This window comes from Saitoella complicata (genome assembly GCF_001661265.1).
Source record: "Saitoella complicata NRRL Y-17804 unplaced genomic scaffold SAICOscaffold_19, whole genome shotgun sequence".
NCBI classification, from domain to species: domain Eukaryota; kingdom Fungi; phylum Ascomycota; class Saitoellomycetes; order Saitoellales; family Saitoellaceae; genus Saitoella; species Saitoella complicata.
Window position 1 is genome coordinate 52,240 of NW_017567010.1, and position 26,583 is coordinate 78,822.

The following is a 26,583-nucleotide window of genomic DNA, read 5'->3' on the forward strand; positions in this document are numbered from 1 at the left end:
ATATTCCGTCCAATTTTAATCTCCTCCTTCAACACCGGAAACGGCGAAATCCGGTTACTGTCATCATGCGCCGGAATCAACAACGTCCCGAGAACTTTCGCCATTGTCGGGAGTGTATGCGTATTAAAGGAAAGTGTAGAGCTTGTCGATTGTCGATACTCGAGATGTTCTTGTCGGTCGTCGTTTGTCGTCGTAATGGGGAGGTTCGTTGTCGTGTGTGTCGTCGGCCTTGGATTCTTTTGTTTTGATTTCCGCGTTTGTTGTGATGCAGGGCATGACAGGAAACGTGACCTCACCGCGGTGTAGTGTGTCGAACCACACTACGGATTCTACAGGTACGTCGTACCTGGTTTTAATTCTATTGAGTACCGGCTCCGTTGGGGAACGGCTCCCTAGAAGCCGTTACCGAACTTTACTATATAAAGGGGAGGTTTTGGTAGCTTTATTTCTTCATTCGAAAAACAATCACTTCTTACTACTCCATCCGTTACACTTGGTAGCATCGGAGTACATCCTCATTCTTAGGATCAGAAAAAGAAAAAAAAAAAAAGGAATACCTTTACAATGGCAACCCCTCATGGATTGAAGCTCAGGCTTCCTGAGTCCTACAACGGCAAACGCGACTTGATGGTGATTGAGAACTGGTGTTTCTCAGTTGATCAGTACCTCAGTCTCGCCGAGGATATCAGAGCCGAGAAACATTCAGCGTTTGTCGGAACGTTGCTTGCTGGGAATGCATTGTCATGGTATCGCGCGCAGCTCAGGGCTTAGGAAGCCGAGGGCAAGGACCCTGCGGCATTGACTTGGGACAGCATCAAGCGTGGTCTCATGAAGTACTTTGCCCCTGTGAACGCTGCAAGAGCACTCAGAGACGAGTGGCATGGCTCTCGTCAGACGACATCGGTTGGCGAATACGTTACTCGACTCAACAACCTTCGCATTCAAATCCCGGAGATCCGTGACATCGAATTCCTCGACAAGTTCATCCATGGTTTGAAGCCAAAGGTCAGGTTGGAACTCGAACTTCGCAACCCTCAGACTCTGGACGAAGCCATCATGATTGCGGATCGATACGACAGTATTACATTCAGCAACAGGATTCTCAACTAGGGCCGGCAGAACTTCACGACCTACGGAAACGCTCAACCTCGTTATGGTTCGAGCGATGGTCGCTCTGGAGGGGACGACCCCATGGAGATTGATGCCGTGCGTTTCAACAAAGGATATCGCAAACCGTTTGTTAGGGGAAACGCCCGCGATTTCAGGACCGATATCAGCACAAGGAAGTGTTACAACTGTGGACGTTTTGGTCATTATGCTCGAGACTGTGAGATGCAAAAGCATAACAACACCAACAACAACAGGAGTCAAAACACAACAAGGCAGGCGGGAAAAGGTCAGGGTCAGTAGGGTGGGGTTTACCTACTGATCAGAAAGAGGGCCCCGTGCTGGCGATGCGTGCTGTGGAATTGGAAGAAAAGGATATGGCCGAAGGTGCCTTTGGAAATATAGAAATCGACATAGTTACCCAAGCGCCTGGTATTGCGCCGACTATCCCCACAGTCGATCAGGTTGAAGCGTCTTGGAGGAATACATCAAGAAATGACTTGATATGGAAAGGAGTGTCCAATCGTCTGGCAGAAACAGGATGCGATATGGCCAGTGACGACAATGGAACTACCAACAGCGATGCCGAGGACAAAATGCCGGATCGCAAGAGAACCCCCCATGTGTTGGGGATTGCAAACCGTACACCAGGTGTGATGATACTCGACACTGGTGCAGAAACTTATATGATATCGCGAGGATACGCTGAGAAAGCAGGTATCAAGACTCGCGCGATTCAACCTATGCCAATCAGGACGGCAACCACAACAGCAGACGATAAGAAACAGTTTGTCAGTGAAGTCACTGAAGCTGTTGAGTTACAGATTGGGAGCATACGAATGCGGAAAGCTTTCTATGTTGCAGATGCAGAACATTATGATATGTTGTTGGGTGCACCTTTCTTCACCCAATTCAATCCTACTTTTGATTGGGCTCATCAAACAGTAACTTTGGCGGATGGATCAAGGAGTGATATTCTTCCACTGTTTGATGATGAGAGTGACCCAGAAGAAGAACACCCTATTGAGATAGATATGATTGGACGTTCGGGATTCAAGAAGGCAGTTCGAACCTTGACATCTGAAGAAGTTATGGTCATGTTTCTGGTGGAAACTCCTTCGACAAAACCGAAACCAAATGTTGGCAGTCCCAACTTCATCATGAGAGACTTCGGTGATGTTTTCCCTGCAGATCTACCAGCGGGAGAGCCAATGGATCGACATGTGGTTCATCACATCGATGAAGTTCAGGGAGCTACACCACAGTACAGGGGCATATATCGGTTGTCCAAACCGGAATTGGATGAATTATATGCCCAGATACAAGCTCTGCTCGAAAACGGCAAAATACAACCATCTGTGAGTCCTTATGGTGCGCCAGTCCTTTTCGTCAAAAAGAAGGATGGCAAACTCAGGATGTGCATTGACTTCCGAGCACTGAACTCTCAGACAATTCGGAATCGTCATGCTCTTCCTCGAATTAATGAAATCACAGATAGGTATCACGGAGCTTGTTGGTTTTCAAAGATCGACCTAAAGTCGGGATATTACCAAATCATGATTCACCACAAAGATCGATTCAAGACTGCATTCAACACACGCTATGGTCATTATGAATGGATTGTGATGCCATTTGGATTGACAAATGCGCCAGCAACTTTCCAGACCCTCATGAATGACATTTTCAGAGATGTGTTGGATAAGTTCTTCGTGGTCTACTTGGATGATATCATGATATACTCTCGCTCCAAGGAGGAACATGAGGAACACTTGCGCTTTGTGCTCAACAAGTTGAGAGAACACAAGTTGTACGCCAATGCTGACAAGTGCGAGTTCTTCAAGACAGAGGTTGGGTTGGGTTGGTACTTGGGGCATATGATCAGTGCTGAAGGGGTACAACCTACTGAAGCCCTTACAAAGGCTATTACGAAATTTCCACAACCAAAGACGATGAAACAACTACAGTCCTTTGTTGGTTTGGCGAACTATTACAGGACCTTTGTGGAAGGATATTCAGGGATGGTTGAACCGTTGACTGCACACTGTTCGTCCAGTCTCCGGACAACTGTTCTTACCTGGACGATGGAGATGCAACATGCCTTTGAGAAGGTCAAGGTTGCACTGTCAACCAGACCTGTTCTCAAGATCCCAGACCCAGAGGAGGACTTTGAGGTTTATGCAGATGCCTCTGAAGATGCAAAAGCAATTGGAGCAGTGTTGATGCAAAAGGGTCAGCCTGTTGCCTATGAGTCCAGGAAGCTCAACATACATGAGTTGAACTACCCTGTACATGACAAGGAGATGTGTGCTATACAGCATGCTTTTACGAAGTGGCGACATTTCCTGTTGGGAAAACCATTTAAGGTATACACTGATCATCGGTCATTGGTATACTTCAAAACTCAAAAGCACCGGAATCAAAGACAACTAAGGTGGCAAGAAAAAGCAGCAGACTACGACTGTGAAATCCTCTACAAACCAGGCAAAACCAATGTTGTTGCCGATGCTTTGTCCAGGATTCAGATCGATCAGATACACATCGATCCACAATGTCCGCTACCTACAGAAGAACTGAAGACAAAACTGCGCAAGGACTATCTTTCAAGAGGCAAAGATGCTGTTAAAGATATCTTCAAAAGCGTGGATGAAAAGGGCGGCGAAACCGATCGATGGTTGATTGACGACGGTTTGCTCTATTTCCGAACTGATGAGATCAGTCCTTGGAGATTGTGCCTACCAGAAGGCCCATTCAGGAAATCGGTCCTACATGATTGCCATGATGCACCATTTGCTGGGCATCCTGGGATTAACAGGACTTATTCCTTGATCGCACGGGCATATTATTGGCCTGAGAAACGTACGATCAAAACACTGGAACATATGATTCGTCCTTATGTTCAGGACCATGATTGGGATAAAGTCCTACCGTGATTGGAGTTTGCATACAACAACTCAAAACATGGTACGACAAATATGACACCATTCTATATGAACTACGGTTATCACCCTATTGGACCGAACCGGACGAACGACAGCAATGTTCAAGCAGCACAGGAACTTCTCGAAAAGTTGACCGACATACACACCGCGGCGAAAGATACGATCCATGGAAACCAGATGAAACAGAAACATCATGCTGACAAACGTCGATCTGTACCTACCGATTTCAACAAAGGAGACTGGGTCTTGGTCCTGAAAAGCAATCAGGACAAGTTAGGAAAACTAGAAAGCCGTTATGCAGGACCTTATAGAGTTCTGGAGCGACTCAGCGACAATGCAGTTCGGCTAGAGTTACCCGCTGGTTCACAGGCTCACCCAACTTTCAACATTTCGCGATTGAAAAAATATTACATGGCAGAGGATGAACGACAAAACAATGTACCAGTGAACCCGGCATTGCCTGCTGGAAGTTCTGTCCCTCGAGAAAAACAAGAGGTTGAACGCATTATTGCATCTCGCAGAGATGGAAATACCGGCACACAGGAGTATCTGGTTCGATGGAAAGGAACAAACTTACATGACAACTCCTGGGAGCCAGCCAACAGCATACTTGCTGACAAAGTTGGAAAGTTCGAAAACGGGCCAAACCCACTTCGTTTGCCCAAGTTACCTCACCAGAATTAATCACGATTATTAAATCAACCAAAAACAAGCGGATTAAATATCAGTTATTATCGCTCTTCGAAAATATCGCAAAAATCAACAAAAAATGCAACGTCATAATCTTGTTCCTGGATTCTGGATCGTTACCGTCTTGGAAAACATGTATAAAGATGAGATCTGAGTAAGTCTGTCAATGAAACAGAGGCTGCGTGGACCCTGCGTCGGTTCTGTGCGTCAGCCTCATGGCGCGTTTATAGGGACCCTGCATAAAGCCGCATACTCGGACGCGGTTGAGCGTCTGGAGAGTACACACGGATACCTCAGCAGCACAACAATGAAAATACCTCAGATAAGGTCGGATCGAGCTGAGGATTGGTGAAAACGCATAACAAAACCATACGATTACGATTACAAAATCGTTTCAGTGATCTGACGCCTGGATCAGTACTATACAAACGTTCACGGGTTTTTTCAAATTGGACGCTACGGAGACGGGAAAGAGTGCAATCGATGCGCCTGAGTGAGACAAATCGAATGGTACTACTCCCATTGCCGTACGACGTCATACGCTTGAGATATCGTGGGAAAATCGAAACGTCGGACGCGGACATCATAGGATGAGATACACATGCAATCAAACTCAAACTCTGCTGAGAGTGAGAGTGAGCCATATGTGAAGACTAGCTACGTCTTCAACCTACGTTGATTTCAGCCCTATCTCTTGGAAGGTACATAAGGGGGGGGAGAACCACCCTTCTCTGAGATCCTCAGACAGCAGACAGCAGACAGCAGACTACAAGACAACAACAAGTACAACAGCAATGGACGACTTGGGTGATCTTTTTGGTATCAATGACACTGTCTGAGGAGACTTGGACAACATCTTGTGGGATGATTTCCTTAGGAGCGACAACCCTGAACAACCACTCCAACCTGAATGGAATGTGATGGAAATGGAATTACACAACGCCTCAACAACTTTCCAGAACACCTTTGCCGAATTCAATGATGGTACCATCACCACCTCGGTCCTGACACCTGTTGAACCCCCCATGACCGCTGAATCGGATGTTCCAGTTAGGTCGGGCTATTACAGGATGCATGGCCACCAACGCAAGTGGAAGAAGCCCAAGAATCGATGCCCCAAGGGTGATGTGTTTGAGCAATACGGTTTTTTTGGGAGGAAGAAGGAGCTGAGGAAGGTGTACTTGCAAACGCGTCCATGGCAGGAGGATCACCTACTCCAAGTTACCTCACAAGAATTAATCACGATTATTAATTATGGCAGGAGGATCACCTACTATGAGGTGGAATGGGAGAGTGAAAAAGGCAAGCCTGATTCGTCGTGGGAGAGTTGGAAAAGGCTGCACAAGTGCGCTGAGGCAAAACACTTGTACAGGATCGGCAACAGGTTTTGAAGAACCTACCTCCTTTCTTTCTGTTGGTACGAGTTTTTTATTGCTGTTAGTACCGTTTAGAGGGGGGAGAGTGTAGTGTGTCGAACCACACTACGGATTCTACAGGTACGTCGTACCTGGTTTTAATTCTATTGAGTACCGGCTCCGTTGGGGAACGGCTCCCTTGAAGCTGTTACAGAACTTTACTATATAAAGGGGAGGCTTTGGTAGCTTTATTTCTTCATTCGAATAACAATCACTTCTTACTACTCCATCCGTTACACGCGGGGTCCTGATCGTACCACACCCCCGCGCCCACACCCTGGACCAAACTGGGCAGATCAGTCAGCAGAAAAGCAGCTGTGGGTTACACAACAATGGATCCTCCACCTGATGCTTCATTTCCTACAAGGAAAGAGCTAGGGCTCTATGCACAGGCCTGGGCTAAGCCTAGAGGCTATGCCATCTCAGTCCAACGCTCTAAACCGAACAAAGTCTGGCTATAATGCAATTGTGGCGGCCAATACAGAAACCGTCTCAATCTTGACAGCACTTCTCGCCAGCAAAAGACAAGCTCCAAGGCCAGCGGCTGTCCCTTCAGACCTGTGGGCAAGCTTTCTGGACCGACAGGAGATTGGGAGTTATCAACAATGGTTGGCAAACACAATCATGATCCGTCAGACCGCCCTTCCGCACACCCCCAGCACAGAAAGCTCACCACTGGGCAAATCCAACAGCTGGAAAGGATGACTAATGCTGGTGCGCCACCCAGAATCATTGCTATGACTTTGCGAGATGACCGAGACGGCAACCCCGACTTCCTACGCCGCGAGGTATACAATGCCAAGCGAGACATTAAAACGGCAAAACTTGCGGAACGCACACCAATTGTCGCCTGCTGAAGCCAACCAACAACTCTGTGATCCTCAAGTCTTCAACGAACGCTAGAGGACGCCCGAGGGGCTCTCAAAACCGATGATCCCTTCCTTCGAAACCTTATCAGCAACAGTGAATATATCCTGTTCGCAATCCTTAATAAAGCACAAAGGAAATCAAGTCAGAAAACGAACCTAACCCAACCGAAGAGGATAAAAAGAACTCGAATGGATACCCTGTTCCCCTTCTTCAGTTAAGCAATCATAATCACGGCCAATTCGGAGGAACCTGAATGGATATCGGATGGATCTAGTTTCCCCTCCATGGTCAGCAGTAGTCCGTTTGAAATAGAACGATGCAGGAAAAACTTTAATCATGTGGACTTCAAATGCGGGAACGGTCTGTCTCATTCCTCTCGTCAGCCAATGCCTAGGTGGGAGAGGTATGATCAAAGTAGAGGAATCTAACCTTATTAGAGAGAATCGACTGCAGCTGTAGGACCGTCAGCCTGTTTGCATCATTGCAGAAAGCTTAGCACCTACCTCTGATGATATAACGGGAGAGCATGTGAATGAGCTGACGTAAACAGGGAGGTCAAGGACGGTTCGTATGCGGAACTGAACAAGTGATGACTTGGTTGCAGGATACTTGAAGTGGCAAAGACGAACACGATACCCAAGAGGTGAAGGAACCTACTTGAGCTGGTGAGGTAGTAAGGTCTTGGTTTTCTCAAGGACTCTTGTTGCTAACTGAAGAACTAGAGAAGGGGGGAGGGAACCCCCCTTTATATACTAATCCAGACTAAGTTCCGCCAAGGCCTTCCCTCCATCGCGCCGCCCAGGCGCTGTTCCAGGTACCATTAAATGACTCACTGAAAATGACTCAACAATCAGACCACTCATATGCAGAACTAAGACATAAACATAATACATAATAATAAAACATATACATGATCGTACATAGACGCTGCATGATCACAATAAGAGTGTGGGAAACCAGAGCTCATGAAGCCATTCGTGACACGGGGCACGAGTCGGGCGGGGTCTTTCCAGTGACAGATACTGAAGACTGACATGACGTAATCGAGGTTGAGAGATGATGTGGACGCCAGTAAGATCATGCCCAATACCAAGACTGACACATAGACGAAGACAAGAGGTTGAAGGCTGTTTGTACTATCAAAGACCAGCGACTTGGTTGTACGTAACTCGAGATGGTGAGAACGGGCTGTCTACCAATCAAGAGGTTAGGGAACCAGATGAGTTGTTGAGCTAGGAAGGTCTTGATATTTGCAAAGCCTCTTGCAGCTAACTAAAAAACTAAGTAGGAGGGAGGGAACCCCCCTTTAAATACTCTTAGCGCTACGCTTATCTGCATACCCTAGATAAGGCGCGCAGCCACCAAGCCACGACGCATCAGACCAGAAGTGCATAATCTAAAGACATAACTATAACACATAATCATAAGACATATACATGAACGTACGGTGACGTTGCATGATCACAATAAGAGTATGGGAACTCGGAGGTCATGAAATCATCCATGACAATACCTGAGACGTAGGGGAGTCTGATATCGAAAGATAATGATGGATGTCCTGTGTGAACGAGTCACTGCATTCATGATGGTTCAACAATCGCTTTTCATACATTGATAGGTAATGAGGAGGTATGATAGCAGTACCAAATTCGACACAATTGATTTCCCGCCTTCCTTTCCCATTGATGTCATGCATCTCATCTATCAAGGTCTTGTTCCCATCATAATGGATCATTGGCAGGGAGGATTTCTGAAGAAAGCGGATCTTGCAGAACCATGGTTCCCTGAGCTAACGGCGCTGCGAAGACCACACTTTCTGTCTTTGGACGATAGTGAATTTTTGTAACCATGGAGAGGGACGTGCGAAGTAAGATGAACATGGTGCATCTGCTGTGTGGTTCTTTTTGTGTGTCTTACTGTGATGGGACACCATTGCACATCAGATGGAACAGACAAAGCGATCGTGATGGAGCAGCGAATAGCTAGGCATATACATCTAGTAAGTATATGTCGAATCTACCGGACCCTTCCGCTTACCGCCTTTTCCCAAACATGATCTCCCTCAAAACAAAAAAAGACCAAAAACAGGCAGGGGAAAGAGAAGACATGTGTACATTCACGCCAGACTTCTCAACGGAAGTTTACAACATTGGCCTGATGGAGGTTTTTTCGTAACCATAGAAGGGGATATGTGTCGTGAGGACAAGTGGTCTGATCTGTCATCCTTGTAGTTTGGTGTCTCCTGTGACTTCCCTGTGACTGTGTGTGTGTTTTCCTGTGATGGGACTTTCTTCCCCCTTACCTTGTCGATTGGTGGTGGTTGGCCCAACACCACTTGACTGCGGAGGATGGGGTGCACAGTTCTCTTTTTTTCATCTTCCTACTCCTGTATTTTATCATTCCTTCTCGTTATTGCCCAGTCGCGCTTATAGCTCATCCGGATCAAGCCGACACCCGGGCCCCAATGCGATGAATGGAATTGGAAGGGGGTTTGCGTTGCATGGGGTGGAGAGTGAACACGAGGACGATGCTGGTCGCCTTGTGCTAGTGGACACTTCAAACGAGGTAAGAGCGAGCATCCACGTTGCCTATCTCAGGAATTCGATAGGGTATCGGTCCGAGCGAGGACCGCGTGGGGATTTATCCAGGCGACATAGTAAACGGCAACGGTCATATAATTTGAAGGAACATCATGCATTACGAAGAAGTAAAAACGTCTTCCTTATACCGCAAAATCCATCCTAATCATGCACTTAAGCAGACTTGCCGTTGATAGCCAACAACTCAACATCGAAAATCAAAGTAGCGTTAGGAGGAATCAATCCAGGGTACCCACGCTGACCATAAGCGTAATCACCAGTAATAGTCAACTTGGCCTTCTCGCCCAAGCTCATCTGAGGAACACCCTCATCCCATCCGCGGATGACCTGTCCGACACCGATACGGCACTTGAAGGGCTGACCACGGTCAACGGAGGAGTCGAACTTCTTGCCGGACTCGAGGGTACCGGTGTAGTGCATGGTAACCTCGTCACCGACATTGGGACGGTTGGTCTCGTCTCCGGGGGAAATAACGTCGCGGGAAACGCCCATTGTGATTTGAGTGGTAGAGAAAAGACTACGCGGGACAAATCGTTAGTAAATTGGGTAAAGGATAGGAAAAGGAGGAGGACGGAGAAGACATACCGGGTTTGTCTGGTAAAAGTTGTACGGAGGGCCGTGCGGAACATCTTGGTTGAGATTAATGTGACGGAAAGCCCCGTACGCTGATTTCAGGGCCAAGCCATGACCAGGTGGGTGGTCTTGCCATTGTTTATGCATGGTAAACATCGTCGTACTTTGTCAAAGACATTCAACAAGGAATTGAAATTGTCCAAACAGACGCGCTATCAGTCTTGAGCTGGACCCTGCCATGCGGGGCAGCGGCAATGCAGCCCGGCGGTACCCCCGGAAAGCCCCAGACCCAATTCCTCGACGCTCATTCACCCTCCCCTCCCTCCTTCTTCCCTATACCCCTAATGCGATCCTCAATACCACGGAGCCCGCTCTCTGCCTCCCTCCTTCTCCGCAGATCACACAGCGGAATCTGTTCGCTATGCGCCCGCCCAGCTCTGCGGCATTCGCCTTCCATTGCCGCCGGTAGGGCATTGGTCGGTATGGGTTTGGCTAGACGAGGAATGGCTACGGAGGCACTGTCGAGTATGGACGTCGGAAGGGCAGCGAACTGGAATGGATCGGATGACCAAGGACCGCTGGATCGGTATAACGCATTATCAAAGCGTGGGTTGATCAAGAATGATGAGTATCAAAGAGGTGTGTGCTTTTAGTGCTCCGTGTGTACAACCATCTAACCGGGTGCATGCCCAGGCATCGTTACTCGCCTCCAAACTCTCCACGACGTTCTGAAATCCTATAGCCCGCCACCAGTCGTCCACCCCTCTCTGTCTTCCCTCAAGCCCTCCGGCGGCTCGATCCTCCAACGGATCTTCGGTCCCAAGCCAGAAGTACCAAAAGACCACCGACCTGAAGGCACGCCAAAGGGAATGTACCTCTACGGCGACGTCGGTTGCGGAAAGACATTCCTGATGGACATGTTTTACGAAACCCTCCCTGCGAACATTACCTCCAAAGCACGAATGCACTTCCACGCCTTCATGCTCGACGTGCACAAGCGCTCGTTCGAGCTGAAGCAACAACACGGCTCCGCATTCGACGCAATCCCTTTCGTAGCAGCCGATATCGCACAATCCGCCCGTGTCCTCTGCTTCGACGAATTCCAGGTAACAGACATCGTTGACGCCATGATCCTCCGCCGACTCTTCGGGGCTCTGATCAGCCACGGTGTTGTGGTCGTGACCACCTCCAACCGCCACCCTACCGAACTTTACAAGAACGGAATCCAGCGCTCGAGTTTCATCCCCTGTATCGAACTCCTCCAAGAAGATCTCGAGGTGGTGTGCCTCGACTCACCAACCGACTACCGCAAACTCCCCAGAAAAGTGAGTTCAGTCTACCACCACCCTCTCGACTCCCACGCCCCCGAACACGCCCAAGCCTGGTTCGAACACCTCGGTGACTTCAAAAACGACCCACCAAAACCCGCACACGTCACAATCTGGGGCCGACAAGTCCACGTACCTCAAGCGTCGGGGAAGTGTGCGAAATTCACGTTCAAGGAGATCTGCGGAATGCCAATGTCAGCCTCAGACTACCTCGAACTCTGCCGAAACTTTAATGCGTTTGTCATTACCGGCGTCCCCCAAATGACCATGCGCGAAAAAGACCTCGCACGGCGTCTGATCACGTTCATCGATGCAGTGTACGACTCACGGGCGAAACTGGTCTGTACCTCCGCCGCGCCCATCGCACAGATTTTCTCAGGCGAAGACTCAGTCAGTAAGAAGATGAACCTTGACGAGGGTGAAATGGAAATTGAACCGGCTATGAGGGCTTTGATGGATGATTTGGGGTTGGATGCCAAGACGTTGATGTCGAGTTCGATTTTTACGGGTGATGAGGAGAGGTTTGCGTTTCAGAGGTGTATTTCTAGGTTGGTGCAGATGGGTACGCAGGAATGGGTTGGCCAGTGAACAAATGAGCAGCAGGAGCAGGGGCAGGATCATTTAAGTTATGAGAGAGATGAGAGAGCTGGGCTCGGATGATGCACTGGTGGCATAGATGATATTATTCATGACCACAGACTAAACCTACGAACGTTATCAATACAGCGTCGCAAGAATGACAGACACCCCGCGCCTTCTTGGCTCACACTCAAATTCCGGTGCCAATCAAGATCTTGATATGCTTATCCTTATTGGCAACCAACTCCTCAAACCCTCCCTTGACCCCATCCTTCAACGCAACCTTCTTCGTAATCATCTTCCTCGCCTCGTCAATCTCGATCCTCCCATCCCTCATCGCCTCAATAACCTCCCTAATGTCCTTCGGCGTATAACAAATCGCACCCAAATACCTCTTCTCAGCCAACAACAGCTCGTTCGGGTTAAAGCGGACTTCAGTTTCCCAGATAGCGATATTCATAGCCGTTCCACCCGAACGGACGGCGCGGATCGCAGTTTGAGCGGTGACTTGGAGGCCGGAGCAGTCAAAGGTGACGTGCGGGCCTACGCCGTCGCAGATTTTTTTGGATTCGGCGATGACGTCGGTTTGGGTGGGATCGAGGACGTTGTCTGCGCCGAAGGATTTAGCCATGGCTTTCCTGCTGTTGGAAACCTCCGAGACGAGGATGCGGCCTTGTCCTCCTGCACTGCGTTTATGAGCTTTGAGCGAGAGGAGGGTAGCGAGACCAATCGGTCCAGCTCCGAGAATGAGGGCATCCTGTCCGGGCTGGAAACCGCTCAGGGCAACAGCATGCCAAGCAACACTGATCGGCTCAATTAAGGCCCCAACATCTGTGTCAATCTCATCAGGAAGCGGGTAGACCCTATCGGCAGGGACATTAACAGCCTCACTCAACCCTCCTCCGGCACCGCTCAAGCCCATGAACCCAAGCTGTTCGCAAGCGTTCGGTGCGGAGCGTTGCGTGCACATATAGCACGATTTGTCCGCGATGACCGGATCAATGAAGACTTTCTGCCCAACCTGGAGATCATTGACAGAAGATCCGACAGACGTGATACGACCCGCGAACTCATGCCCAAACGTCAAAGGCGGTTCCTCTCCCGTCAACGGGTGCGGCTTCCCAGGTGCGGGCGCGAGGACGGGACCAACGAGATATTCTGTATCCGAGTCAATCAGCCTCATATCAAAGACATATGCAAGAACTGGGAGACACCATGCAAATCGGATCCACAGATCCCGCACCACTCAGGAGCGATCTGAACTTCGTTCTCACCAGGATTCTTAGGGCGTGGGATCGTGTCGATGCGAAGGTCTTTGGCGGCGTGCCAACGGAGGGCTTGCATGGTGTCCTTGGCGTTAGGCATTGTGGTTTTGTGGTGAGTAAGGGTCTACCCTGGTGGTGAACTCCAGGGTTTATAAAGGATCGGTGGAGACGACCCCCTCACATCACTCCCCACCCGTGAGTCGTCCCGTGCTCCTCCCGGCATCAAGGGGATTGTACACCCGGGCACATGTCCGGTCATAGTGTTTGGAGACAACAGCTGATTTGAAGGTGTAACTTGGGATCAATCAACCTGTGCAGGGTTTACCCCTCTTCCATACGGGACACGTGCCGTCGGTTGCAGACTGGCTGTCGGGAAGCGTGGAAACTTCATTGGAAGATTTACCTGGCGTGGTTATGGCCAGAATTACGGACACCAGCGTAAATCCCAATACCTTCAAGACTGTGCCGCTCTGGAAAGAATGATGATGATGGCAGAATTCGATACGCCCGTTCCCAGGCATGCAACTGTACCCCGCTGCGCTGTCGTGCACTGCGACGCCCTGCGAAGCTGGTCACCAACACGTACAGCCTCCAGCAGCCTCAGCGGTATATTTCGCCCTCGCCTCTTCCTCGACCATATCGACACCCTCCGACCCTTTCAGCAGCTGTTCCAACCTCTAGCAAAATGGCGATCTATCCTTTCGACGTTTCCCTCTCCTCCCCGCCTCCTCCGGCTGCAGTATCCGTTATGGACTCCATCGCCACCGTGGTCGACACCGAACTCCGCATCCCCATTTCTGAACCCCTCACACCTCCCAGGACTCCTGCTAGGAAGGTAAAGGTTGTGCATGAACGCTCCACGCTACGCCGCCGTGAGTTGCTGCTGCAAGGCAAAGAAGGTTCCCGCGCTCGCCGCCGCTTCGAGAACTCGTTGTTGTTGAATAACCCCTGGGCCACGCCACCGAGCAGGCAAGATTGGGTCCCGACCCCCGATTCCTCGAGAAGGTTCCGGAGGGTTGAGTGGAGCCTGGTTGAGAGGATGGAGGCACTGAACGTGGGGAGTAAGGGAGGGAAGAATAGGGAACAGGTACGGAGTGGGGTCGAGGGTGTGACGAAGGGGCTGAAGGCGCGGGTCAAGAAAGGTGGGTTTCTGTAAGATGTGGTGGAGCACCGAGCTGACTAAGGATGACCCACAGCACATGTCCCAACGGACCTTATCCGCTCCATTGAGGCTGAGCTTCGAAAGCTGCTGGAGTTCACGACTTGTCCGAACCTCGACAAACCCTCACCCCCGGTACCAACCACGGTGGAAGAGGAGATCCTCTTTACACCCCGCCGAAAATCCACCACCTCTCCCTCACTCTCCACAACCCCCTCCCCCAACTCCACCACACCACCAACTCCCCCGATCGAACTAGAATTCCCCCTCGCCAACATCCCCGAACCAGAAGCCTCCTACCACCGCTGGATCCTCCACCAAATCTGCACATATTACAACGTAAAATCATGGTCGAAGGATGTGGGCAAGAGAAGAGTCGCGGTGTTACGGCCTGAGGCGGGAGATGGGCGGAGGGTTCTGAAGGATAGGTGGTTTTGGGAGGTTGTTGGGGAGGCATAAGCTGTAGAGGAGAGTGTTAGACGGGTGGCGTGGACGGTGAGAGTGATTGGGCACGTTAGGATGGATATGGGAACCATATCGCTGGCACACAGTTATATCTTATGCACAGATGATAAACTTGCTGCCGTTCCACCGCCTATTTGACCTCTATCGAAGCAGCTGTCAAGGACCGGCCCGTTGCAATTGCGTACGGCAGGTATGGGCCCGCGATGGACTGATCAGCTGACGTAGGGAGCCATTGACCCCACAATTGCACAACGGAGCCTATCTGCAGACATCAACTGCAACTGAATCGATCGTTGTCCACTCAACATTCGAATCATCGTAAACAGCTTCGAATCATGTTCTCCCTCCAGTTCCTTCTCTTGGCGCTAGTCGTGATGAACCTCGCCCTCAACTCCCACGGTCAAACCATCCTCAACGCCCCGGACACCGATATCCAATGCGGCGGTACCTTTCTCTTTCTACTTCCCATGCTCGAGTAGCTGACTGCTAACAACCCCTCCTCGCCACAGACTCCGACCTAACCCCCTCCGCCCTCCTCTCCGCCGCTCAATCCTGCCTCTCCCACATCCTCTCCGGCACAACCGTCGGCCGCGACAACTACCCCCACGCTTACAAAGACTACGAAGGTATCACCTTCCCATCCGGATGCTCCGGGCACTACTACGAGTATCCGGTCTTAAACGACGATAACGACCCCTACGCCACGGGTCCGCCGGGGGCGATTAGGGTTATTGTTGGAGGGGTTGATATAGAGAAGGGGACCGGGGCTTATTGTGGGGTTATTACGCATGAGGGGGCGAGGGCGCATAATGGGTTTGTTAGTTGTCAGGTTGAGGATCAGCCGGATGCGCCGGAGGGGAGGAGGAGTGAGAGGTTGCTTGATTTGGAGCCGAAGGTGCGAGAGAGGGAGTTGTAATCTAATGTCTTGCCTTGCAAATGATGAAAGGGGTGGGTATTGTACGTCAATATGTGTCTGATCATGAGTATATCGTTCATAAACCATTTGCTTCGCTCTTCTACGAGTCTTGAGAATGTATCGACGTAAACTAACCGAAGTCAAAAACTACCAGCACCTAATGCCGGGACACCAACCTTTGATCACGACTGAAACGTTCTTGATTCCTTATTCTCCGCGTCTTTTATTCTTTCTTGCCACCTTTTTTTACTGCTTATTACCCCACTCCAAAGGCCTCGTCCCATCCATAAAAGTCTTGACCAAATCATCCGTAACAGCCTTCTTCTTCTCCCTAAACTCACCAACCATCCCCTGCAAACACTCAATACACATCTTTTTCAGCTCACCCGTCATCAACTCCCCACCCCGATACGCAACCCGAATACGCTCCAACTCTTCATCATCATCAAAGAAAAACGACAAATACTGAAACGAAACATCAACATCCGGGTTTCCGCCCAAACGACGCTGTTCCTCAAGTGTCGTCTGCCCACCCGAGAAAGCGTACTTGTTGATTTTGTTTTTGATTTGCGCGTCAGTGTCGGACATGAAGATCGCGGAGGTGTCGACGGAGGCGGACATCTTTGTTTGTGAGCCCTGGAGGGCCGGGAAGAATTTTGCATGGAGGAGCGCGGGTTTGGGGTACTTAAGCTTGACTGCGACATCACGCGTAAGACGGAAGTACGGGTCTTGATCGATTGCACAGGGGATGAGACAAGGAATATCCTTCTTCCCACCGAAAATCTGGGGGAAAGAGTTGGAGAAGGATGGTGCGGCTTGGATGGAGACGAAGTGCAATTTTCCGATGTTGTCGGAGTCGTTGAATCCGAATGTTGCTTTTGACTGGTTCATCGTGATCGAACGCGCGATTCTGACGACGTTGTGGTAGAAGGCTCCACCAACATAATCCAAATTCGAGAAAATAAACGTCTTTCTGGGGTCGAAGCCGACGGCGATGATATCCTTCGCATTATCAAACGCGAACTTGTGGGCTTGCTCCAACGTAAGCGAAGGCTTGAACAGGAATTTCTCGTCGTCGGTAAGCTGGATAACGAGAGGAACATCAAAGACATCCTGCAACCATTTGCAAAACATGAAAGGAATCATGTGTCCCAAGTGCATCGACGCACTACTCGGTCCACGGCCAGTATACAGAAAGAAAGGCTTTCCAGCCTCCTTGCGGTCCAAGATATTCTTCAAATCACGATGCGAGAAGAAGATTCCGCGACGAAGGAATCGATGAGGTTTATGTCCCGTAACAGCCTCGAACCTCACAAGCAATTCGGCATCAATTCGCTTCGTGCCAAATTGCTCGATCAACTTATCGTAGTCGACGGCTTGCTCCTTACCGTCTACCACGGCTCCATTGACATCCCACGGCGTAATCAACTGCTCGGTCTTTTTGGCCTCCTGAGCGTTTTTCTTTTGGTCTTCGAGGGAAAGCGTTTCCACGGGGATCAAGGACGCTTGTGCGACGGGTTTCTGCTCGTCGGCCATTGTGGTTACCAAGATCGAAAGAGGAATCCAGGTGAGAGAGCTTGAGCGGTGTAGCGTTTGATGTCGTACAAAGGGTCAGGTCAGGGGTTGGATGAAGTTAAATGGGAAGAAAAGCTAATCTTCATATGAATTTCTAAATAGAACAATGCGAGTATTATGGGCGCCCTTCGAGAACGTTTTGGGATTGCGTACAATATGGAGCTGGATTGGACGGAGGGCCGGGGCCTGCGGGCTTGGAGAAGAAGGCATGTCCGTGGTTGTGTCTGAATTTTAGATTATGCTATTGTTCGTGTATGTCTATTTGGAAGGGACGGCGGCTTGGGCTTTGTTCACAGTGTCCCTCAAGAGCTTGATCACCTCGGCGGGGTCAGTGGCTCCAAAGACGGAAGTACCAGCGACAATAACATTGGCTCCAGCGTCAGCAGCCTGACCAATGGTCTTGGGACCGAGACCACCGTCGACCTCGATGTCCATATCAGGGTATCGCTCACGGAGCTCCTTGACCTGTGTAGAAACTTAGTCATCAAAGTGTAACTGATCAGATTAGAGATCAAACATACCTTGGGCATCATGTCAGGCATGAAGGATTGACCACCAGCTCCAGGCTCAACAGTCATAACCAAGATCTGTAGGGAGCATGTCAACATTGATCCAAGATCACTGTATACTTTGACCGCCTACCATGTCCAACTTCTCCGCAAAAGGGAACAACACACTGGCCGGCGTCTTGGGCTTAATCGCACACCCAACTTTCATCCCAGCCTTCCTAACCTGCTCAATCAACGCCTCGGGGTCCTTCGTTGCCTCATAGTGGAAACAATACAGCGAGCCACCAGCATCCGCAAATGGCTGAACCCACTGCTCAGGGTTCGCAACCATCATGTGACAATCAAAGAATCCAATCTCCTTAGACACGGCTTTGCGCATACAGGTGACAACAGGAGGACCAATTGTGATGTTGGGAACGAAGTGGCCGTCCATGATGTCGACGTGGAGCCAGTCAGAGCCGTTCTCGATCATGCGCTTGCATTCATGGCCAAGTTGGGAGAAGTCTCCAGCGAGGAGGGAGGGTGCGATCTTGGCCTCAGGCATTTTCTTTTGTTTCGGTTTGTGGTGTTGAGTTTCGGCGATTTCTCGGAAGTGACGTGCGGGACGTGAAGATCCTTGAGGAACGAGCTAACCCTGAAAGGGAAATACATGTATGCCATCAGTGCTAACCCACAATCAGGTATTTTGAGGGTTACCCTAAGGCCGTATGTCTTGAATGCTCCTTATTCCATATCTTCCTCTTTCTTGACCACCTGCGGTTTCTCCTCATCCTCTTCCTCCTTTGTAATTTCCTCCCCAAGACCCTCTATGACATCCACATCTTCCTGAGACTCCTCATCCTCCACCACAACATTCCTCGCCGAAGGAATCCTATCACTCTCCACCACTGTCTCAATCGTATGCTCCATAACATCACCCTCAGGCAACGTATCAATATCCACCTTCCTCCCCAAGATCTTCTTGAGAATAACTCCAGCACCTGCCTTGGAAGTGATGATATTTGCACCACGACACTGCGAACTAATCGTACACTCCGGACATCCTTCTTGGCAATTGCATACCTCCACTCTTTCGATCGCCCGGTGCAGTAGATGATCGATGAATTCGAATGCTTTCAGACTGATGCCCGCTCCGCTCCCTCTAGCATCGTAGAAGATTAACCTAGCTGGTCTCTTCCTCGACGTCTCCCGTTTGCTCAACTCCTTAGTAGGATCCTTACACTCCGTCCTAACCTCACCCGGCGTACTCATCACGAAACTCGGCAAAAGACTCAACACAGCATGTTCCGCAGCATGAATAGCAGCCGCAACATTCAAATGCTTCATCTTCAGAATCTCCAATGCCTCCTTCGGAACGTCAATCCACAACCCTTTCGTATCGATCACTATGGGTGGGTTATCAACCTCCACCGTATCAAGGATATTGTTCCTCCGATCGAGCTTGAAGAACCCAAACACGACAGCAGTCACCCTGATATGCCCATAAAACGCCCTCGACCGACTCCCCCTAATCCGCCGAATCATCTGCGTCTCAATCGGGTCAACATCAGTGAAATCCCGCGGTCTCGTAATCCAATCCACATTCGCCAATTGCACCTTCGCAATTTTCGAGTCGATATTGAGTTCTCGCACGATATACGAATACCCCTGATGCATAAAAATCGCACCCTCATAAATCGTGAAAATCGCTCTCGTGGGCTCGATTTCCTCCAACACGACATTTCTGTTGTTGGTGACGTCGACAACCGCAAACCCATCACTCTCCACATCCCGAATCGCGACATGTTTGCTCGGATAGGGCTTAAACCGCGGATGACAATGATAAAACCCCTCCCCATCCCTCATCATCCTCGCATCCGCCAACATCCCCAAATCATCCCCAAAATACGACTCATCCTCACCAACCCGAATCGGCATCTCAAACGCCGCACACTGACAATGGCCCTCCAAAATCATGGGGTTACTCAAATCAACCTGTGCAGCCGTATTCGGTTTTTCGAAGAGTTCATCCGGATTTTGCATATAATGCTGATCAATCGGGTACGGATCCGCCACCAAAACCGTGAGCGAATCCTTATTCCTCCGTCCCGCTCGTCCAGATTGTTGGCGGAGAGCGGAGATGGTCATCGGGAACCCGACACAAATAACCGCATCCAACGCCCCGATATCAACCCCCAACTCCAACGCATTCGTCGCAATAATCCCCACTAACCTCCCCTCAAACATCTCTTTCTCAATTCTCCTTCGGTCTTGGGGCGTATATCCACCTCGGTAAGACATAACCCGTTCCGCAACCTCCCCACGTCCCATATCCGTCAAAATAGATCTCACAGTCTTGACCAACACCTCACAAACCTTCCGGATCTTGCAAAACGCGATAACCCTGATCCCCCGGAGCACAAGATGAATAAACAATTTACTCGCCTCCGCAATCGTACTCACCCGTCCCGCGCTTGGATCCGCGGGATCAACGTACGGCGGATTCCAACACACAAACTCCTTCGCTCCACTCGGGCTCCCATCTTCCTCCACAAGGGTCACCTCCTCCAACCCAAAAATATGTTTCATGTGCTCGACAGGATTTTGTATCGTCGCTGTACACGAGATAAACTGTACCCGTCGATTCCCAACCGTCGCACACAATCTCCGTAGTCGTCTCATCACATACGCGACATGCGTCCCGAAAATTCCATTGTAGATGTGTAACTCATCAACAACAACATACCTCAACCCCTTCAAAAACATCCTCCAGTTCCCCTCATTCGGCAGAATCGTCATATGCAACATATCCGGATTCGTAAATATCACCCTCGCCTCATCCCTAATTCTATCACGTTCCTCCACGGGTGTATCCCCATCAAACGTCTCAGTCCGAACCCACTCCAACCCCTCCGTACAACTCAATAACTCATTCATCCCCCGTCTCTGATCCTGCGCCAAAGCCTTCGTCGGGAAAATATACATCGCCCTCACCCCCGAGTCCTCCTCAAGCGCATGCAGCGTCGGCACCTGATAAATTAAACTCTTTCCCGAGCTGGTCGGGGTACCGACGACGACACTCTCACCACGCCAAATCGCGTTCAGGGCTTCGGATTGGTGGGAGTAGAATGTGGAGGGTGTTATGGATTTCGTGGTGTAGAGTGCGTTTGCGAGGGATTGGGAGAGGGGTGTGGAGAGGGGTGCGTGGTGTGGGGGACGGGGGGGGATTGTGCGCCGGCCGTTTGGGACGATTTGGTTTTGGTAGGAGGGGCGGACGATCAGGCCGTCGATTATTGATTTGATTGTTGGGCGGTCGTCCGGGGAGGGCAGCTTGGGTGGTGGTTTCTTCGTAGTTTCGGGTTGGGGTTCTTGTGTCGAGGTTTCTTCGATTGGGACATGCGACTTGAACTCCGCCTGTAACCGTTCAATGGGCCCGACACCCAGGTTTTGGCTCTCGACGAGGAATGCAGAGACAGCGGAGATGAATTTCGCGTTGCGTTTGGAGATGAGTTTCGTCATTGCCGCCGCTGTAAACTCCGGTGCTTCTTTCACAACTCGCTTGCCTTTGACCACCCTCGTCGTGGTTTTCTTCAAATCGCCATCGAGATACTCGAACAGTAACACATTCTGTATAGGCCGTACTTCTGCTTCGTGGGTTTCGTCCGCAATGAGAGTGTTGGAGATAGCGGCTTCCGTGAGCGTAGAATAAGCCTCCTCCCGTGCCCTTGCCCTCTTCGACGGAAACTGCGCCGTCGTATCAGCGATATTAAGCGCGAGTTTATCCTGTTCCACGTAGTTAAAACTGATACTTCGTGGCAGAAAGAACTTGATCTGTGCGATATCCTCCACCGTAAGTGGCCTGTTCGACGTCTGTCAGCAAAATGCGCTCAGCACACCAATGTTCCAGCAAATCGAACCTGTTCGTGAGACCCTCTACACTCGTTTTTATGTTCTCGAACGTTGTTGCGAGGTGTTTTCGTGTACAGCAGAACGTGAAGACGGTGTTCAGACTCCTGTGCACCTTTTCCAAGGCTTTGAACTCTGCCGGCCAGTCCTCAACTTTGATAGCTGGCGGTGCAATACTAGATGCTGTAGATGCATGCGATGCTGTAGATGACGAACGCTCGAGTGCCGCTGCTTTCGCAACTGGCCTCCGTCTTCGTTTCGGTGTTGGCGGATCTGGTGGAAGGCCGTTCGCGGTCGTAGCCGCCGCCGCCGCTGCCGCTACCGCTGTTCGTTTCTTCGGCGGCATGTCAACTTCACCGTCTACTCAACGTCTTATTCAGTACTTGCTACTACTGTTGAAGCTCCGATCAAACCTTGAAGTTCCCCCGTCCTCGCTGTTCGCCCCCAGAATCTCGGCGTTTCGTACGACATGCGGTCCCTCACACTAGCGTCATACCTTATTTCCCTGTTCGTGAAAATTCAAGAACTCCAAGAAAAAAACAAAGTCCATTTCGACGAGAAGAGACGGAAAGTTTCGTCTGAAAGTGCTTGAGTGATAGGAAAGGGTGCAGGACACTTCTGGGTAGAAAGAACGGCCTTTTGAGAGCGTCTGGCAAAAGCAATTGGTCCTCGAAAAGAGCGGTGAAAGGAGGAGCAACCGACCGGTGATCGCCGAGAACAGGATCTCATTACAGATTACCAAAGATACTACCCGAGGTCGATCAGAAGGCTTTTCTGCATCAAGGGTGAGCGAGGCTATCATGGAAGGCGCCGAAAACCCAACTCTCCTCTCGTCCACCCCCTCACCAACATCCTCGAGCCCACCCTCCTCCTCCACCACAACAACCGCAGCTTCCACAGACCCCCTCACCTTCAAATGCCCCCTATGCTCCACCGACCTCCACCGCTTCGCCCTCAATCCCCAATCCTGCCTAACAATGTGCACAACCGCAACCTGCCCCTTCCCCTTCAACCTCCTCAAAGACGAATTTGACGCAAGATGGAGTCAGAATCCGAGGTTAGAGTGGAGGACTTATGCTGGGACGCTGTGTCCGGAGCTCCAACAACAACCCACCAATACTCAGACGCAGAGTGGAGGACAGACGGGGGTGGTAGGACAAGGGACAGGGGGGATGGCGGGGGTGACGCCAGGACCGGCGTATACATATACCCCACCCCAGCCCCTCATACCCCCCTTCCGCGCCTCCTCCGGCTACGTCGTGCGTATCCCTTCGTCCACCACCACCTCAAGCACCTCCTCCACAACCACCTCAACCCCCCATCTCCCAACCCGCCTCTCCCTCGACAACCGCATCCCAACAATCGGCTCCACAGCCGGTGCGCTTCCAAATCACCTCACCCCCCGAATCCTCGCCCAACCCTCTTTGCAGTTGCAGATGCCGAGACAGAGAGTGCCGGGTGCGTGGCCGGGGTATCGGCATGGGGGTGAGAGGAGTGGGAGTGTGAGTGTGAGTGCAAGGGTTAAGGCTGCGCCGATACCGGCTGCTACGGGTGGGGTAAAGACGTTGGTTATGAAGCCGATGCCGGAGAGGAGGGGGACGGCCGGGACGGCCGGAACAGGGAGTGGGAGTGGAGGTGGACAAAGACAAGGGGGGACAGGGGGAGGAGGGGGTGGAAGGATAACGGAGTTTGCGGTGCCGATTGTTGGGGGAGGGCCGCCTGGGGGAGGGCCGCCTGGGGGAAGGCCGGGCGGTGTACAAGGACAAGCACAACCACGAGCGCAAGGACAGGGTGCAGGGGCAGTGGGTGCGATTGGGCACGCGACATACAGTGGATTGGTACAGACAGGCGCACAACAGTCACAACAGCAACCGCGAGCACAAACATCACACAACATCGACGCAGAATTCACACGCCTAACAACAAACGCAAACGGCATGGTAACAGACGAAGAACTCCACCGCCTCCTCGCCAGTCCCGACATCGACGTCGACCTCGATGGCCCCTCCTCCTCCCTACCTTCCTTCCTCACCCCTCCGGCCTCCGAGCCATCACCCAAAAAATTGAAGGTTACACACACACACGACGAGCACGATAACTGGGAAGAAGAGGTGGGCGCGATGTGGGATGCCATGACAGCCTGTGGACAAGCACAAAGACAGGATGGAAGACCGACGAGTACGTGTTCTTCGCCGACGTCTAGGATGATGGAGGAGAGTCCGGCGAAGCATAAGAAAGTGAACTCGATTGGTGGATTGATTTTACCGGGGTTCGAACTGGCGCCAGCACCGATATCGCGGCCAGGGGCCACGAAGGATGTAGGTGAGGAGCCGGACGGGGTAGGTTCGGTATTGGAGGGTTTGGGTGTGGGAGGGGAAGAGAAGGCAGTGGAGTTCAATTTCGATGAATTGGGCTTGGGGGTCGGAGAGGGGGATGATGCAGGAGATTTTGATGGATTTGATGAGTTGGAGAAGGAGTTGGAGGGGTTGCTATGAAGCGGGAGATCAATCGACTACAGTTCAAGATCAAACGAAGGAAAACCGTCGCGATATCAGTATCAGCGTATCTTGCAATCCAGTTATGTATTCTCAACTTAACTTTAGATCTGCCAGATAGTCGACCTGTACTCCCATTTCTTGAAGTGCTTCGCCATTGGCCATAAGCTTCCTCCGCAATGATCCATTCACGTCCTCCGTGGGCGCTTTCGCCAGTAACGCACAGGATAAAGATGTAATCTCAGCCCAGAACTGGCATGCTACACCATTCGCCGCTGTGTTGGAGTATCGTCCGGCTGTCTGCGCAATGTCCAACCACGGCTTTCGCACACTATCCACATTCTCCAAAACGTTCAATAAGACACGCGCTTCAAGTATACCAATCTGAAGATCCGTGTCGGAGGAACCAGAGCTTCGGGAGGCTAGTTTCTTCAAGTCGGCCGAGACAAGGGCCCATCCGCCTTCATTCAGAAACACCTCCCGGCCATTCCTTTCACACACAACCCACTGCAAGGCACTGGTAACCCATCCCCGGTAATCTACACCGACACTTGCGCCTTCTTTGAACAACCCCAGGAACACGTCCACTATTCCTCCGGCAGTATGCCTTAACCCCTCATCTTCCTGCAGCCAGAGGGAAAGTGCCCGTACCGCAGAAACGATCATCACATCCCTCGCAATACCACCCTCTGATGAAGTATCCCAGCCAAGGGCCGGTAGTCCTTCGGCATCATCGCCACGCAGACCCATTGCACCGACTCGAGCTGCGTCCCACCTCTCTCGCAGAAAATCCATCGTTTCTGAAAAAGCATCGGTGATGGCCTTCTGCAGTTTCAGAAGGTCCGATGGCTCAAATAAGCACCCAACTTCATCTGGTGTAACCAGATAAGAGATTACGGCCACCAAAATGTCATAATCAGCGGCAAGTCGTGTAGCTGTTAACTGATATTCTGGAGATGCAAGATCCTTCATGAGGTCCGTCAGCGTCGCGCGGATATCTACGGCTGCTAAGTTGACAACAAGCATGGCAAACTTTGTGTCAAAGACGGTGCTTTGTTGTTCTGTGGCTGCTGTAGACGGGGGTAGTTGAAAGACAGAACCAAAGCCACGAATATTCATGACAGCAGCGAGGATCTGAGAAACCTGACCGCGGACTTTGGTGCCTACATTCTCAACGATTAGCGTCGTTCATAGTATATAACGAGGACGGCTCACCTTGCTTATTCAATGTCAACTGTCGAAGACCCAAGATCAATTCCCTCTGCCAGCTCAGCGACTCATCCGAAATCCAAAGGGTCGAAGGTAATGCCGTAAGGATATTGTAGAAGAAATCAAGCAGACATAACTGCACATCTTCTGCACGAGACCTGAAATCGGTGGCAAGAGTGACGAGCACATTGTCTATGACCGACGTCGAGGTGAATGTTGGTGACTCTGCCTTGGCAAATACCAGTTGCAATATTGGCAAGACCAAGCTGGTGTACTCTGTATGATCCGTCACCACTTGTGCCAACACATTGATGTATTCAGCTTCTGCGAGAGACGAGGCTCCGCTCCGTGTGCTTGAGATACGCTGCAAAAGCTCAAAGGTCAGTTTTGTCGTGGTTGGATTGCTTTCGTGGTATTAGCAATCCGTCATATAACCAGTTTCAGCAACAACATACCTGATTCTCAGGGTCTTGAATATTGTGGGCACTTGCGCAAGCATATGTCCATCCTCAGCAAGACCCGGATAAGTCGCGAATGAATGGAGGATCATGACCGCCAATTCATGCAAATCATTCGCTGAATTCTGTTCATCTGTACGAGACTCTAATGAAGTCAGCGTGGGACCAACTGTACTCAAGGCAGTCCACGCACTCGTTCTCAATAATCTGTCGATGAAGGAGTGACTCAAGGCAGCCCAGCAGACGGGAGCGAGGGACGGATCGCGCGATAAGATCGCAGGAATGATGGTCAAGGCGACGAATTTTGAAGTATCATCTGATGCTTTGAGAAGAGTCAAGCATTGCTGAAGGTCCTTTGCGTTGGTTGACGTTGACATAGGTGGGTCAATTGATATCTTATCGATATCGCGGTAATTCTCTGTCCCGCGGCCGGTGATCAGTGATCTCGAGGGATACCACGCGGTATCAGTAAATGTATCGGCGTAGGTATTATTTCACGGACGGATTAATTGATACTTGGTATCTTATCGTAATTTGATCCCCCGG

The 26,583-nt window shown here is 50.7% G+C and overlaps 13 protein-coding genes across 13 annotated transcripts; 6 read left to right on the forward strand and 7 right to left on the reverse strand.

Annotated features, from left to right (window-relative positions):
* Window positions 1-564: 564 nt before the first annotated feature.
* Window positions 565-1,110, forward strand: SAICODRAFT_8798 (uncharacterized protein; the record flags this gene model as incomplete). Its single annotated transcript, XM_019171532.1, has 2 exons — window positions 565-707; window positions 813-1,110. 2 exons carry the CDS (start codon window positions 565-567, stop codon window positions 1,108-1,110), a joined length of 441 nt encoding a protein of 146 aa, XP_019022610.1.
* Window positions 1,111-5,027: 3,917 nt separating this feature from the next.
* Window positions 5,028-5,662, reverse strand: SAICODRAFT_31177 (uncharacterized protein; the record flags this gene model as incomplete). The annotated part of the gene is made up of 1 exon (XM_019167859.1): window positions 5,028-5,662. Exon 1 carries the CDS (start codon window positions 5,378-5,380, stop codon window positions 5,030-5,032), a length of 351 nt encoding a protein of 116 aa, XP_019022611.1. The 5' UTR covers window positions 5,381-5,662.
* SAICODRAFT_31178 (uncharacterized protein) lies at window positions 5,615-6,217 on the forward strand. Its single transcript, XM_019167860.1, has one exon. It carries the CDS (start codon window positions 5,663-5,665, stop codon window positions 6,125-6,127), a length of 465 nt encoding a protein of 154 aa, XP_019022612.1. The 5' UTR covers window positions 5,615-5,662; the 3' UTR covers window positions 6,128-6,217.
* A 3,557-nt stretch (window positions 6,218-9,774) lies between these two features.
* SAICODRAFT_95057 (FKBP-type peptidyl-prolyl cis-trans isomerase Fkh1) lies at window positions 9,775-10,252 on the reverse strand (the record flags this gene model as incomplete). The annotated part of the gene is made up of 2 exons (XM_019171962.1): window positions 9,775-10,138; window positions 10,207-10,252. Coding segments are annotated over 2 exons (410 nt in total), but the record flags the coding sequence as incomplete, so codon positions are not given.
* Window positions 10,253-10,721: 469 nt separating this feature from the next.
* Window positions 10,722-12,110, forward strand: SAICODRAFT_59814 (AFG1-like ATPase; the record flags this gene model as incomplete). The annotated part of the gene is made up of 2 exons (XM_019169712.1): window positions 10,722-10,833; window positions 10,888-12,110. The coding sequence occupies 2 exons, from the start codon at window positions 10,722-10,724 to the stop codon at window positions 12,108-12,110; spliced, it is 1,335 nt and encodes a 444-aa protein (XP_019022614.1).
* A 181-nt stretch (window positions 12,111-12,291) lies between these two features.
* On the reverse strand, window positions 12,292-13,445 carry SAICODRAFT_59794 (alcohol dehydrogenase GroES domain protein; the record flags this gene model as incomplete). Its single annotated transcript, XM_019169710.1, has 2 exons — window positions 12,292-13,259; window positions 13,316-13,445. 2 exons carry the CDS (start codon window positions 13,443-13,445, stop codon window positions 12,292-12,294), a joined length of 1,098 nt encoding a protein of 365 aa, XP_019022615.1.
* Window positions 13,446-13,762: 317 nt separating this feature from the next.
* SAICODRAFT_31181 (uncharacterized protein) lies at window positions 13,763-14,989 on the forward strand. Its single transcript, XM_019167861.1, has 2 exons — window positions 13,763-14,508; window positions 14,563-14,989. Exons 1-2 carry the CDS (start codon window positions 14,052-14,054, stop codon window positions 14,982-14,984), a joined length of 879 nt encoding a protein of 292 aa, XP_019022616.1. The 5' UTR covers window positions 13,763-14,051; the 3' UTR covers window positions 14,985-14,989.
* Window positions 14,990-15,325: 336 nt separating this feature from the next.
* SAICODRAFT_26602 (Ribonuclease/ribotoxin) lies at window positions 15,326-15,906 on the forward strand (the record flags this gene model as incomplete). Its single annotated transcript, XM_019166949.1, has 2 exons — window positions 15,326-15,434; window positions 15,500-15,906. 2 exons carry the CDS (start codon window positions 15,326-15,328, stop codon window positions 15,904-15,906), a joined length of 516 nt encoding a protein of 171 aa, XP_019022617.1.
* A 246-nt stretch (window positions 15,907-16,152) lies between these two features.
* Window positions 16,153-17,442, reverse strand: SAICODRAFT_36255 (tryptophanyl-tRNA synthetase; the record flags this gene model as incomplete). The annotated part of the gene is made up of 2 exons (XM_019168482.1): window positions 16,153-17,343; window positions 17,398-17,442. 2 exons carry the CDS (start codon window positions 17,440-17,442, stop codon window positions 16,153-16,155), a joined length of 1,236 nt encoding a protein of 411 aa, XP_019022618.1.
* A 277-nt stretch (window positions 17,443-17,719) lies between these two features.
* On the reverse strand, window positions 17,720-18,534 carry SAICODRAFT_72467 (ribulose-phosphate 3-epimerase; the record flags this gene model as incomplete). Its single annotated transcript, XM_019170769.1, has 3 exons — window positions 17,720-17,946; window positions 18,003-18,068; window positions 18,124-18,534. The coding sequence occupies 3 exons, from the start codon at window positions 18,532-18,534 to the stop codon at window positions 17,740-17,742; spliced, it is 684 nt and encodes a 227-aa protein (XP_019022619.1). The 3' UTR covers window positions 17,720-17,739.
* On the reverse strand, window positions 18,492-22,221 carry SAICODRAFT_20530 (P-loop containing nucleoside triphosphate hydrolase protein; the record flags this gene model as incomplete). The annotated part of the gene is made up of 2 exons (XM_019166275.1): window positions 18,492-21,828; window positions 21,887-22,221. 2 exons carry the CDS (start codon window positions 22,219-22,221, stop codon window positions 18,714-18,716), a joined length of 3,450 nt encoding a protein of 1,149 aa, XP_019022620.1. The 3' UTR covers window positions 18,492-18,713.
* Window positions 22,222-22,675: 454 nt separating this feature from the next.
* SAICODRAFT_8808 (uncharacterized protein) lies at window positions 22,676-24,370 on the forward strand (the record flags this gene model as incomplete). The annotated part of the gene is made up of 1 exon (XM_019171534.1): window positions 22,676-24,370. One exon carries the CDS (start codon window positions 22,676-22,678, stop codon window positions 24,368-24,370), a length of 1,695 nt encoding a protein of 564 aa, XP_019022621.1.
* A 93-nt stretch (window positions 24,371-24,463) lies between these two features.
* On the reverse strand, window positions 24,464-26,414 carry SAICODRAFT_26607 (DUF1941-domain-containing protein; the record flags this gene model as incomplete). The annotated part of the gene is made up of 3 exons (XM_019166950.1): window positions 24,464-25,533; window positions 25,586-25,983; window positions 26,035-26,414. 3 exons carry the CDS (start codon window positions 26,412-26,414, stop codon window positions 24,464-24,466), a joined length of 1,848 nt encoding a protein of 615 aa, XP_019022622.1.
* Between the last annotated feature and the right edge of the window lie 169 nt (window positions 26,415-26,583).